Here is a 14,280-nt window from a genome sequence, read left to right as displayed (position 1 = left end):
TATAATCAGACACCTCCATAGGAAGCAGGGCAGCAGGCCAGAGGTTCCCCTGGGGAAGCCTTGAGGGATCAGGAGGCCTCCTCAGCACCAGACAGGAGCACCCCAGACCAGCCCCTCCTGGTGCTCCTGCTGCGGTTCCCAGCCCTGGGAACTGAGCACAGAAAGAGAAGGTCTTTGGTGGCTGGCCCCTGGTAAAACAACAAGATTCTGGTCATATACATGGACATATATGCCTGGCTTCCCAGACGGTGGTGGCCTCTCTGTCCCCAGCACATCAATCCTGTGGGCTGCTAAACAAAGCAGGGGTGTCTGGGAGTCCCCTCCTGGTTGAGGGCCTTTGTGCCCTGTTGGGTCTGGGTCTGATCGAAGAAGAGATCATGTAGGTGGATGGAGTGGGCAGAAGGAAGGGAGGAGGGACAGTCTTGAGTGGGGGGAACTTAGAAGGAGCAGTCAAGAGTAGGGCCAGTGGCGCTCCTAACAGTGAGATGGAGGAAGGGAGGGCTGGGTCCTGGGCCCCACTTTCCCAGAGGTGATTATGGATTGGACTCACAAGGGAGATAAGCAGAGAGGGTCAGTGGGTCCTCTGTCCATCCCACTCCTCACCTCCATGGTGGCGGGCACTTCAGACAGGAGCCCGATGGGACTACTAGATGGTAAGTGCAGAAAGGGTGGCATCTGGTCATGGGTTTTATGGACTAGCCCACAGTTTCCGTTGCATGCTTCTACCCTGCGGCCCATGCCCTGATGGATTAGAAGGGACGAGGCAGAGCTGCTTTTGCAGCAGAGTGGAGAAAACAGGGACGAGAATCAGTTATGGGGGAGGGAGGGGCCTTCCCTTTCCAGGTAGTCGCAGGGTCCGAATCACTTCCTGAACTAGATTAGGGCATCTTCAACCTGTGGGTAATGTTTTCTGCCAGGAAACAGATGCACTCTCAAAAGTAACTATTTATAACGTGTGGACAGAGTTGGAGGGAAAACGGCAAGATATGTAATCCACCTTAAAGGCTGGCAGCAGCAGGAAGTCATTATACCACTCTGAGCCTCCATGGACGGGGATAGATGAGTCCACAGCCAGCAAGGACTGCCCTCAGGAGCCGTGGCCTTAGGTAGAAGAGTACAAGGCTGTCAACCTGTAGCCCAGCAAAGAGGAACCCAGGGGAATTGATACCCACCCTTCCTCTCCTCCTGCCCTGGGGCCTCCTGTTGGCACCTGCTATTGGTTAAACCCATCTGGAAGCCTGAGAACAAGGGAGCTCCGCTGATAAGGTCCAGCGAGGGCAGCCCCCCAGGACACAGAGCAGGGTGAGGAAGGGTGGAGGACGAAACGAAGGGGCAGATGGAAACTACCCAGCACAGGAGGGGGCAAATGACTGCCCTCTAAACATGTAGGCAGAGTCCCTTCCACTTGGACTGCCACCCTTTTGTCCTGAGCCTTCCCCACCACTTTTTCAAGTACTGTCTGATGGAGGAGACATGGCCTCTGCCCTCATGGAATGCCCAGTGTTGAGTGGAATGCAGGTATAGGCCAGCAGAGAACAAGTCAGAAGCAACCCTAGAGTCCTGCCTGCATAACCAGCTCTCTGTCCCGACACATTGCAGATCCCAGGGCTGCGCCCACTGAAGTTAAAGTCCGAGTCATGAACAGCACAGCCATCAGCCTTCAGTGGAACCGCGTCTACTCCGACACGGTCCAGGGCCAGCTCAGAGAGTACCGAGTGAGGAAGCCAGCTCCGGACTCACCTAACCACCCAGCTCACTAACCAGGGCCAGGGGTAGCAAATGCGGGGCATAAGATATTTGAAAGAAATCCTAGGGATGTTTATTGAATCCAGGGTTGACTCAAGAAGATAATGTCTAGGGTTAGATGTTCAAAAATATACCCAGAAAAAAAAATTCTATATATATATATATATATATGTATGTATGTGTGTGTGTGTGTGTATATATATATATATGTGTATATATACACTCAGATGTGTCCAGCAGATATGCTGAGAGATTGTGCTCAGCAGAAAATCACATGAAAGGTAGTGGGTTTGGGTTGGTGTTGCATAGCACATTGCGTTTGGAATACATGCGTGAGTGGGCACACATGTATCTTCAGAGCAGTGTTGAGGCACCGCTGAGCTACTCCCCTCCCCTCTCCCAATAGCCCCTACTGGGCTCCTTATCTCCTAAGCCACAACTAACAGGCAAAGCCACTGAAAGTGTGCAAATGCCCTCCCTGTTGTCACAGCCAACTCCAGATAACCCAGTATATGGACTGTCAAGGCCCTTGGCTTCTCTTGGTCCTCCCTGCCTGAGAGCAGTTTCTGCTCAATCGTCCATCCTCTTCAAAAGGGTGAGCTCAGATGTGAAGAAGAGAGAGGGCGCCCAGGGTATACACGGCACTCCCTTCTGAGTAGCGCTAATTAAAAGTTGGCTGGAAAGTGAGGGAGGCAGTAACTGTGATTAATGCAGGTTCTGTGGCCTCCGGGGTCATCAAGAGTTGGCTGATGGACAGTTGGAGGCAGAGCAAGAGAGGCTAGTCTCTTCCCGGGAAATGAATTTGGCCAGTAGGGGAAAGAAGGCAACGTGATGTGTACACTTGAATGAGCTCTTCCCCACAGTTGACTTGCACCCTTAACCTACTTGCTTAGAGATTTTTCTGGCTAAAGCTTCCCCATGGGTCCCTCTCTAAGTCTGGACTCCTTCCTACCTTGCCACGGGCAGCCTGGGAGACACTGGCGTGGCCACCTGACCTGTGGCTTCTTACCCACTGCTAATTAGAGACCTCATGTTGCCCAAACTCATTCCACCGTCCCTCCAACACCACCATCTTCCATAGCTGTCCCTTCCCATCCAAGCTCTGCTACCATGCAGCCTGGCATCCCACTGACTTGGACATGTGACTGTCTCATCCCTAAAGGTCTTCCAACAATATGAAAAGAAATCATTTTACTTCAAAGGATTAAATCAACCCTTTCTCATATTCAGACTTCCGGGGGTAACTTGCTACCTTTCAACTGCTGCCTGCCGTCAATCTAAACCATACTAATCCAATTCAAGGTGATGTGGTCTTTGAGCACAGAGTGGAGCTTTCCATGCCTGGACCCTTGGCTCACTATTTTTGGTTCTGGCACGGACTCCCTGAGCAACCTGGTACCCACCTTGGAAATCAGTCTCATGATGGAGCAGCTCAGATGTAAGTTTGGCCAACTTGCTCATTCCCCAAAGACGTGGCATGGATCCGAAAGTAATTGGAACCAAAACCCTTATTTCTTGTTTAATATAAATTCATGTTCAGGAGTGGCTAATGAGTGGGGATTAAAAGGCTGCTTCCTCAGCCTGGATAGGACTGATGAGGTCATTTGGGACTTGGAGGCTGTAGCAAGCAAAGGAAAGACCGGTCACTACCACCACCACTAACAACTAACCCGGCCCTGCCTGCCTGACCCCTCACCAGCCTGCCTCTGTCCCGAAGGCCTACTACTGGAGGGAGAGCAGCTTGCTGAAGAACCTGTGGGTGTCTCAGAAGAGACAGCAAGCCAGCTTCCCTGGTGACCGCCTCCGTGGCGTGGTGTCCCGCCTCTTCCCCTACAGTAACTACAAGCTGGAGATGGTTGTGGTCAATGGGAGAGGTGATGGGCCTCGCAGTGAGACCAAGGAGTTCACCACCCCGGAAGGAGGTAGGTCTGGCCTGCAGCTCTTCGGGGTGGGGCAGGAGAAGGGTGGCACACACCTCGGGCCTGGAGAAACTCCAGCGTGGCTCGGCATGGATGGCACAAGGCAACTTCTGCGAGGCCTCCAGGAGCGGATGACCTGCAAGCTGAGCCGGTACAGCCATTCCCAGAGCACCATCGCCAAGGTGACCTGCCCTGCCAGGAGGTTGTATCTCAAGAGAAGACCTGTGAGGTCTGCTGACATAATTCCAGACGGGTTATGCAGACTGATCCCCGAGGGCACGGCGGGCGCCTGGGCCGCCCCACCACCTTCCAAGGCAGAAGGCAGCATGTCCATCCTGACTGCCTGGAACCATCTGATTTGTTTGCCAGCACCCAACACCTTCACGGTTCTCCCCCCACGTTCTCAAGAAGTCGTCACTGAAATAGTCGGCCTGTGTGTGTGGTGTCTCTGCAGAGGAATATCCAAGTATAGCCCTGCCTTCTGCAGGCCTGTGGTTTCACATGGCCCTGGGGTCAAAACCCCTATTTTTTGTTTCACATAAATTCAAGTTCATGAATTAACAGATGACTGCAGAGTTCCTGGTTCATCTCCTTGTTCTTGCCAGTCTTCTTTTATCTGCTTTGCATCTGTTTCGTCCTCCTCCGTTTCTCCTCCCTCCCTCTTTAATTGTTATTTTCCCCATTTTTCCTCTTCTCTTCCTCCTGTCCTCTGTTCTTCCCTCTTGTTCTCTTTATCCCTGTCTTTCCCTCCCCCTGGTTTGGTTTGCATCATTGGCCTCTCCCCAACATTCCTGCCCTCCCACCTCTTCCGGATGTTCCACCCTGGCTTTCTGTCTCCTTACCCCTGAATCCAACATTCTCAGCTCAGAAGCCTGGGCCTGCTGCCTGGACCCAGTGATGAGAATCCTTGTCTGAGGATAGGGAACTGCAGCCTCTGTACAAAACAGCTGTAAGTGGTTCTCTACCTAGGAATGGCTCTGCCCAATTTAGAGGTATCTTTGCAGAATCAGAGCCTAACGTGCTGAATCCAGGGTAGTTGCTAGAAGAAAACCTGATTTACTTCTTCCTCTCTTAAATAGCAAAGTCTGAGCTATGTTTGTCCTCAGACCTGGAGGAAATGGCATCCTGGATGGGGCAATGGGCTCTGGTCATCTCACGGTTCTCCCAGGCTTCAGTTTAGCAGTGTCCAGCATGGGGGTTGTCCAGAGGTCAATGCCTTCATACTTGTGCTTTGTTTTTTGTGTTTTCCTCATCCTCCCTGCCCCCTCCCCCTCATCTCCCCTGCTCTCTCCTCCTTCCCCAAGTACCCAGTGCCCCCAGGCGTTTCCGCGTCCGGCAGCCCAACCTGGAGACAATCAACCTGGAGTGGGATCATCCGGAGCATCCAAATGGGATCATGATTGGATACACTCTCAAATACGTGGCCTGTATGTTCTGCCCTTCCCTTTCTCTTAGATAATCTGGGAACCAGAAACCCCATTCTCACCACTTTTCCTAAGGACTCAAGGTAGAAAGCCTGTGGGTGCAGATGGCATTGTGGAGGGATGGAGGGGCCAACGAAACAGTTCCCAATAGGATTAGGGGAGGCAGATGGGACTCAATCCCTGCTCTCCTTACATAGTTCTGCCTGCAGGGAGCTTCTAGTCTCACTGATGAGACAAAGCGAACTCCAGTCTAATGAGGGAGACAGCCATGCCTTTAGGGATCTTTTGTAGTCTCCAACACGTACAGAGTCTAGAAGAGAGAGTTCCTCAGGTTCTGGAGCTTCCACCTGATGGGGTAGATAGTATACTCACAGGAGTCCACAGACAGTCAGGACACCCCTTGACAAGATGTCATTTATGATAAGGCAGCTGCATGTAGAGCTGCCCAGTGACTGTGGGGTGACCCGAATCAGGAGCCTGGGTTGGAAAGACCCCACCTCATGAGCTCATCATCACCATGCAGGGACAGGAGTGCCATTACATTTGAAACACTTTAGGGCTTCAAAAGTAGGTAACATATACCTTGTTAGGAAACTCAAAGAGCCAAATGTTGTGTTGTTAGCAATTTTAATAGCCAACTGTGTGCTTGTATGCTGTTCTGAATTGATCTCTGGACCAGACCCTTTCACCCTCTGAGGTCCATTGAATAGGCATTTTACAAAGGAGGCATTAAGAATCAAAAGGCCTAGTGGCGTTGTCCTAGTTCTGTTTGAAAGGAAGAAAGAAAGTGAAGAGTTTTGTCCTTGTTGAAAGGGCTTAAGAATTTAAACGGAATCTTTCTGAATCAGCCACATAACTCTGCAGTGAGTTAGAGACAACAGGATCAGTGAAGAAGGATTAACCCTGGGTATAATCAAAGAGCCCGGAGGGAGTTCTTACCCAGTGCTCTGCCTTTGAACCAAGCCTTTAAGATCACCAGGCAGGTGCCATCATTTCCCTTTCCGGCAAAGTCAGGAAGGTGTTTTCCCTCCAGCTTGCAGATTATATAACCCATCAATAACTGTTGCTAAAGTTTAATTCCACTTACCTCTCTCTCCCCAGTTAACGGGACCAAAGTAGGAAAGCAGATAGTGGAAAACTTCTCTCCCAATCAGACCAAGTTCACGGTGCAAAGAACGGACCCTGTGTCACGCTACCGCTTTACCCTTAGCGCCAGGACACAGGTGGGCTCTGGGGAAGCCGTCACAGAGGAGTCACCAGCACCCCCGAATGAAGGTAGGTGCATGGCGGCAGCCCCTGGGGTAAAAGGTCCCAGCTAATTCAGAGGCCTAGAGAAACACTGAGATCTGTAGCTGGCTGCCTGGGATGGAGAGGAAATGAGACTTGCAAGTCCTCAAGCCCTCGGTAGGTGAGAACCCATCTTACATGTGAGAGGTAGGTGCTGGCATTGTATCTGGAGCTCAGCTCTCCTTGGACCACTGTGGTCACACCTGGGTCCCCACTTGCCCTGACTTGCTCAGTCACTTGACATCTATCATCTTTCCTTCTTGTAGAGGAATAAGGAAGAGAGCATGAGTTGAGAAATGAGAGAAATCATAATGAATCCAAAGAACAGTGAGTGTTCACCTCTTGAGGGAGGCAGGAATATGATTGTGAGTGCCCCCATGAGTGCTCTGGGGACAACCTTCTTTCTTCGAAGGCACATGGGTTCAAGGAGGTAGGGGAAACCGTCATGATGACGCTGCTTACTGGCATCATGAGTAAAGCAGAGAATGTGGTCCTTCCTTGCAGCCTGAATTGGATGTGTTGTCAGGCTGCAGAGAGGAGGAGGAGTTAGGAAACAGCCATTTGCCAAGCCAGCTTCCCAAAGAGCAAATGAGTTCATCTCCTGGGTCCAGGAGTCATCTGGCAGCATTTCAACCCCACCAGAGCTGCACCTGCCTGAGGACTCCACTAGAGGGGGCTCCAGGCTCACCGGCACACACGCTGGCGGTGGGGGAATGTGCAGTCTGGGACCTCTCAAGGAGGCAAGGCTGCAAAAGCCTCAATACTGGCACACCCCCTGGGAAAGGCTGGGGACCCCCGTGTGTCTCCAGAGAGACAACGGTCTATTCAACAGCCATTTCTTTAGTACCCACACTGTGAGGTGCCAGACATTGCCACACACAAGGGATATACAAAGGTAATAAGCAGCTCACACCATCTAGAGGGGGAGCCATCTATAAGAATATCTAATTGCATGTCTAAATGAGGGCGCGCAGTGGCTGGGCAGAGGAGGGAATTCAGTCTTCATGGGAAGACTCCAGAGAAGAGGTGATGTGAGTGGGCACCCTGGAAGCTGACAAGTCATCGTGTCTGGTGCTTTCCACAGAAGGGTCAGGTCCCGCGGCCTGGCCCAGGCCCAGATGGGGTCTCCTGAATACCACCCCTACTCGCATTCCAGGAGAGCATCAGTGCTGCCTTCTCTGGGGCTACCAGGCCTGCTGCGTCACCCTGGGATCCCAGGCAGCTTCACAAGTTGCCCATATCCTTCCCCAGCCCACCACTCTAGCCAGCAGACCAGTGCTGAGGCGGGAGAAGAGGGGCCAGGCAGAAGCAGAGAAAGGCTGACAGCCCACTCGGCATCCCTCTCTGGTATCAGAAACCAGGAGTGAGTCACACAACCAGCTCTCCCTCCTGCTGTGCTCTTCTGCACTCTCCCAAGCCCCTGCGCACTCGGGAAGTTTATTAGGGCAGGGGGACTTAGGTTAGTGACTGATATGTGTCTGTTACCAAAGGCCAGGCCAGACCATGATGCACTTTCTTGATTACTCAATTCTGCAAGTAGATAGATAAAGAGAGCCCCTTCTTCCCTCCCTATGTGCACCCCAATACAGAACATCAGATAAACAAAGCCCTATTGTCCAGCCCCAGTAACCACCACAGAGAATGTTCTGCAGCCTCAGGGGACAAGAGGACAAATAGAGGCTTTTTTCTTAACTTAAGGCTTTGCAGAAAATTCAAGAATTTCACTTAGGGCTCTCAATCCAAAAAAAAAGAAAAAGAAAAAAGAAAGGGCTCTCAGTCCAAACTTGGGTTTCTAACTTCATAAAGTCCAACTGGAGGGGAAGAACTGGAGTGACGGAATACCAGGAGAGGGGCTCCAGGCTCCATCCTTCAAAGTTCCCGCCTTCCAAGGTTGCGATGGTGTGGAGCGGGTGCAGCTGAACACGCTCCCTCTTTCCTATCCATCCCACTATTCAGCATCTTCCCCCAAAGACAGGAACCATCCTTTTGACTGGAGTTGGTGTCCTCCCACACCACCTACTCCTTATCCCCTCAATTCCTGGCATCATGGAGGGTCACCCAGCCTGCTCAAAGGTCATGCCAACCTAGCCAGAGCAGGACATGCTATTGAGGACAGAGCTGGGAACATAATGCTCTGAGTGGACCGTCGCTGCAGCCACCTCTTAGATGTCCAGTCCTTGAATCGAGGTAGAAACAGTGTGTTAGAAAGGTCTCCAAGGCCCAGGTGGAAAGGTTTCTGTAGGAACATGCCTGACTCAGGTGGAGTTGACCGTGAACCCTGAATGCCAGTTGGCATCCTCAGGCCAGCAGCCAGCACCTGGCCACGCCGTCTGCATAAGGTTTTGGCTGGAACCTTCTCTGCTTTGCTTGTCCTGTGGTCTCACTTGTGCTCTGTTTTCTCTTCCCTTTTCCATCCTTTCTCCCTCTGTCTGGCCATCTTGGGCGCTGTGTTCTGAAGCTACTCCAACCGCAGGTACCGTACCAGCCGCGGAGGTAATGGGCATGGCATGGGGCAGCACAGGCGGAGCCCAGCCCAGCCAGGGCAGACAAGGAGGGAGAGGCTCAGGCTGAAAGCATGCTCCAGACTCACCCTTTCAGTGGTTGGGAAGCCAGACTGTCAAGAGGGATGTGTGTGGAGGATGGGACCAGAGGAGAGCAAGCCCACTTTCCCCCCTTCCCAAACTATTTGCCCCCTGCTGAGAAGGAGAATGGCTCAGCAGGGGTTCCACACACACCGGCCCTGACCTGCTCTCTGGAGCTGCAGTTTGATTCTGACACTGAGTAGATTACTTCCCTTTAACCACCTGAGCCCTTGCCTGTGCTTGACAGCTCAGAGCAGTGTCCCCAGCTGTGGCCCTAGAAGGCGCGCTGCAGCAGGAGCAGGGACAGCTGGCTCCTGGTGGGGCTGCCATCTCCTGAAAGGGTGAGCGCGCTGTGCATGCCGGCTTCGCATGCTGCATGGGGGCCCGGCACCGGCTCTGCCAGCCACCACGGGCTCTGCCAGCCACCACGGGCTCTGCTCAGTGAGAACAAGCAAGCATGTCCATGGATAGGGCCAGGTGCTCCAGTTCCTGGAGTCTCAGCAGGCACCGTGGGCTGATTATCTCCTCACCCTTCAGAAACCCAGCTTTTCCAAGTCTTTATGGTTAAGAACAGTCTCCACTCTCGGGGTGTGGGAGGTAGATCTACAGTGGACTGAGGTGCTGGGCAGCTCTGGGCTTAGGACCTGCTAATCAAGTTACTCCTCTCCAGTCCTCATGTCATGGGTTTGAGGGTCATCAAAGGGCTCTTCATCACAGTCGGCCTGTCCCCAGGCTGGAGAAACAAGGCAGGGGACGCCAGGGTTCCTTTCCAGGCCCTCCTCTGAGCCTGAATTACATCAGATGGGAAATGAGAACAGGATTCACCCTGGCAGAGCAAAGGCTACAAGCAAGTGCTCACCAGAGCCTCCTTACATGCCAGGCAGTGGAGGGAGGGCTGAGGACCAGGCCAGGAATCTGAGGGTTGGCTTATGAAGGGGATGCCACCTTGCCCAATTCGATTTCCTCCTCGCCTTTGCTTATTCATCCCCACCCCCATCCTAGGTTGATTCTATTTCTGTTGCACACCCTGCTTCCTTCAGTTTGTGTATGTTTTGCAAGCAGATCTGTGGATTGGTGAGCTGCCATCATCCTTCCCTCTCTCCCTCAGTCCTCAACATTCACCCACCACCCCAGTGCCTCCCCACAAGGTCTGAACACCCCTGTGAAGATGTGAGGCAGAGAGGTGATCCCAAGCCTGGGGAACAGGGTGAGAGCCATCCTTGCCACACTGGGGGCCTCTCTAACTTCCTGCTTGAAGTTTACATAAGTCTCTCCCATGACGAAGAGGAAACGCAGGGAGGGCACTAGGCGAATCAGCTGCAAGCTCAATGGGGAAGCAGCTCCCCGTCCACCTCCCCTGTTCTGGCACCCTGGGACCCAAGGCAGGTGGGCCTGGTGGCAGGCAGTCCGTCTTGTTCAGTGGGCATCTGTGCTGGCCTGTGCTGTCCCTCTACTGAGTGGGTGAGAGGTATCTTTGCAATCACCCCACTTCCTACTTCCCATTTAGAAAAGATCTACACTCATGCAGCATGAGATCACGGTCTCAATCAAATGTTTCCTGGGCTCCGGCTTCCACGTGACATGGCAGTGGAGGCAGATTGCACTTTTTTGGAAATGAGATGTGCTGATAACATCAGCTGTTCTCAGCTTTAAATGCGTAAGAACCTTCTGCACAATGAGCAGGTGCCAAACAACGAAACTCGGGTTTCATGTTTTTGACGTGGGCCTGGCGTCTGGCCCACTGCTGTCTTCCCTCTCATCCTCTCCAAACCTGGGCACTATTTCCCCAAACTGCCCTGTTCATCTCTCACCCAGTGAAGATAATCCCTCTCATCCACCTGTATCTGCAGTCTCTTAGGATTGCTGCCCATCTGTCTGACAATCTGTGATTTGGCCGGGGTAGTCAACACGCCATGTGGACATTTTTGGACTAAACCTCCCACCATGGAATGTCTGGGAAGTGCTGTCCTCTTCTTTGACCCAGCTCAGTCTGCAAATGTTTGGTGAGCTCTTGATAGGTGCCCTGTTCTGTGGCAGGTTCTGGGACGGAAAGATGAATGACACATGTCATCTCTCCTCAGTGTTCTCCATCTCATGTATGGTGCTCCCTGAAACCCTCCTGGAAAACCCTTGGCCGCGGCCAGGGTGCCTTCCATTGTGCATTAGGTCACAAACCTGTGAGGTTGATGCTGCCGTCTAGGAGGGCCCTTGTGCTTCCAGCTTTAGCCCACTCAGGATCCCCCCCTTAGCTAACAGAGAGTCTCTGCCCCCTCTCCTCGGTCGCCAGGCTGATGGTCTCCACTGAGCGCTGGCCAGGATTGCTTCCAAACCTGTAGCTCCTATTGCGGCAGGAAATGACATCCTAGCCCAGTCATGTGTCTGCCCAGCCTGGTGCTGCTCTGTTGGTAAGCCCTACTTCTCAGCTTCATTGCTCTTCTATCCTCTCCTCCACCTCAGCCCCAGGGGATGAAATAATCTGAATCTCCTTGGACCTGAGCAGTGGAAGGTTTTCCCCATGGAACACTTGTCCTCCTCTTGTTCCCACCTGTACTAGCCCCCTGACAGCTCACTGCTTGACTCTTCTGCACCTTCCCTCAGAGGCTTTTCTTCTTTCCTCCACCCTCCCTAGCTCTCTGGAGGCCCTGTCTTGCCTTGGGACAATAGACACAGCTAATGAGTGGGTCAGAGATGTGCCAGCAGTGACCTTAGCCAGCTGAGGTTGTATCCTCTATAGTAACTTTGATGGTGGGAGCCCCGGGGAGGCTGCCGGAAAGTGACCCCTTTCCTCTCTCTCATCTCTTGCTCCCTCTTACTAAGCCTGAGCCAGACAGGAAGCAGCTAGGTAGCCATCATCAGAGAAAAATGCTTCCTTTCTGTCACACTTGGCAGAAGTGGCCATCAGGGGAGGGGACAATGCAGTGTAGAAACATCTTCAGAGCCATCTCTCATCCTTGCCTCTGCCCAGCAGGGCCAGTGAGGAAAATGCTGTCACCTGGGCTCTCTTGACACCTCTGTCCCCCAGCTACTCACTGGAACATCCTGGGAAGAGTGTGCCCCAGCTATGGCCTTGTTGGGGTATGAGTGTGTGTGTGTCTCTGCGAGTCTGAGGACCACATGAGAGAGTGTAAACTTTGGGGAAGACTGACTTGGATTCTGGGGCCTGGCAAATGTAGCGCCACTGCACCTGTAGGAGGGGAGGCCCAGGCTCCTGCACTACACAGTGTGATGATTCAGGTTAAAAGGGAGTGTTTGCTTTTATGTTTTGTTTTGTTTTCTTGAGGCAGAATCTCGCTCTGTTGCCCAGGCTAGAGAGCAGTGGCGCGATCTCGGCTCACTGCAACCTCCTCCAAAGGGAGTGCTTTCTAATGATGCCTTTTAGATAGTCATGAGAAGGGCTACCTTGTGAGCATTTGATTTGTCAGAAATTATTAGAAAATATACTATTGATAAGGAACTCCGGCAGGTACGCACTTTGGGAGGCTGAGGCCAGAGAATTGCTTGAGCCTGGGAGTTCAAGACCAGCCTGGGTTCCATGACAAAACCCCATCTCTACAAAAAATACACAAATTAGCCAAGCATGGTGGACCTGTAGCTGGACCTATAGTCCCAGCTACTCAGGAGGCTGAGGTAGGAGGATTGCTTGAGCCTGGGAGGTCGAGGCTACAGTGAGCCATGATCACACCACTATACTCCAGCCTGGGTGACAGAGCAAGATCCCATCTCAATTTAAAAAAAAAAAAAAAATCAGAGCAGTCCTGTCCAAGTAGACAAAATAATTTCTCTAGGTCTGTTCCAGCAGCACAGAGCAGCGGAAAGAGCCCATGTGTGTCTATGGCCATGAGAGCTGCAGGGAGCAGGCCTGGGAGAGAACTGACCTTTGCCACATGGGTCTCTCAGGCTTTCCCATGTATGTGTGCACAGTGTGTGTGTGTGTGTGTCTCGGTGGGTGGGGATAAGTGAATTCCCTCATGTTGAGTGTTTTTAGTACTGAGCTTATATTCCAGGCCTGAGGCCATCCTGGACTGAGCACAGCCCTAAATAAAGAATCTGAGAGGGAGAGTTGCCCCACTGCTCACCCCTCCCCACACCGCCCTGATGTCTGTGGGTTGACCAGGGTTTGGGGAATATAGCATTGAGAGCTTTGAGCCTGCCCAGGAACCTCTGGAACATGTGGGGCATAGTCAGCTGCCCAGTGTGACTTCAGTGGCCAGCACCCTCGGGGCACAGTAGTACCTCTGATCTTATTAGTAGGGAAGCAGGAGTATTCCCTCCTTCTCCAAAGAGGGACTTATAATATTGGAGACCCAAGGGAATGAAAGGGCTTTTGTTGGGCTGGCTCTGGCTGAGAAGGCTTAGGATCACTTCACTCTCCCTTAAAAAAAGCTCTCTGGCAATTCTTTCTCTGGCATCCCTCCCTGCCCTAGCCCCTTTCTCCGGGATATTATTTTCCTGAGAGATTTGAGGCTGGGTGGGATTCCTTGGGAGTGAGAGTTAGCTGCCTTTGTTTTAAAGTCCCTGCCTACTGCTCCATTAGCATCAACACTAGAAAGTGGAGTGCTGTCAGATCACAGGAGATCGAGTGCAAGGAGGAGAGGTGGCTTTGTCTCTCTCTGCTTGGCCTCAGTCTCATACTCTCAGCTTTAGCAAATATTAGATCTGCGGGTAAGGATAGGGCGGCCCTTTCCATGAACTTCTATATCAGGAAAGAAGACCTGTGAAAAAGTTGTCACATACATAAGCTTAGCCCTCCCAAGCTGACCAACATCCAAGGATAGCTTTGGGTGGGAGATGGGTGTCATGAGAGGGTTAGCCCAGATCTGAACAATTCTGTGCCCCATGAAGATTTATGCGGAAAAGAAGCCCAGCATGCGCCTCACTCTGCCTGGGACTCCTCTGTCTGCTGTGGGCTGGGAAGGTGGTGCTGCTGAGTGCGGGCCATTCCATTAGCTCCCTCTTCCCATGTTCTCATGTGAACAGAAAGCACTTGGGGTACCTGGACCCGAAGTTCCTGGAGAGAGAGGCAGTTATAAGAAGTCACTTTGGATTAGGGTGGTTGCAGGAAGGGCCGCCATTGAGCAGAGAAGAGAAAGAGAGGGAGGAGAGGCAGGGGAATGACCAAGGAGAGCCAAGACCGGAGGAGGGCGAGGGCAGGCAGAACGCTGTGCAAGGCTCACCTGCGCGGAGTGGAGATTGTTCCCTCTCTGTCATCGGGTTTGGGTGGCTGTTTGGGCTCATGCAGGCATGACAAAGGGTGATTTTGGAGTGATTGGTTGGGAATGGCAGGCCACTCTAAGCCTCTGCTGGACAGGGCCCCACCGCCTG

At 52.5% G+C, this 14,280-nt stretch overlaps 1 protein-coding gene across 16 annotated transcripts in view; it reads left to right on the top strand.

Annotated features, from left to right (window-relative positions):
• NFASC (neurofascin) overlaps positions 1 to 14,280 on the top strand; it is a 192,079-nt gene that overhangs the window by 151,837 nt on the left and 25,962 nt on the right. For 6 of the 16 annotated variants that reach the window (XM_054466874.1, XM_054466840.1, XM_054466891.2 and 3 more), the window contains 5 exons: positions 1,600 to 1,715; positions 3,464 to 3,668; positions 4,970 to 5,092; positions 6,191 to 6,364; positions 8,835 to 8,849. In XM_054466874.1, the coding sequence (XP_054322849.1) occupies positions 1,600 to 1,715; positions 3,464 to 3,668; positions 4,970 to 5,092; positions 6,191 to 6,364; positions 8,835 to 8,849 (633 nt within the window). Of the gene's footprint in view, positions 1 to 1,599; positions 1,716 to 3,463; positions 3,669 to 4,969; positions 5,093 to 6,190; positions 6,409 to 8,834; positions 8,850 to 14,280 lie in introns of those variants that run through there. The other 10 variants (XM_063646809.1, XM_054466865.1, XM_054466858.1 and 7 more) reach the window with 4 other exon arrangements.

The sequence above is a fragment of the Pongo pygmaeus genome, chromosome 1 (assembly GCF_028885625.2).
Source record: "Pongo pygmaeus isolate AG05252 chromosome 1, NHGRI_mPonPyg2-v2.0_pri, whole genome shotgun sequence".
In the NCBI taxonomy this organism is placed as follows: Eukaryota; Metazoa; Chordata; class Mammalia; order Primates; family Hominidae; genus Pongo; species Pongo pygmaeus.
Note: the sequence above shows the minus strand (reverse complement) of the source record. Positions and strands in the feature narration are given on the sequence as shown.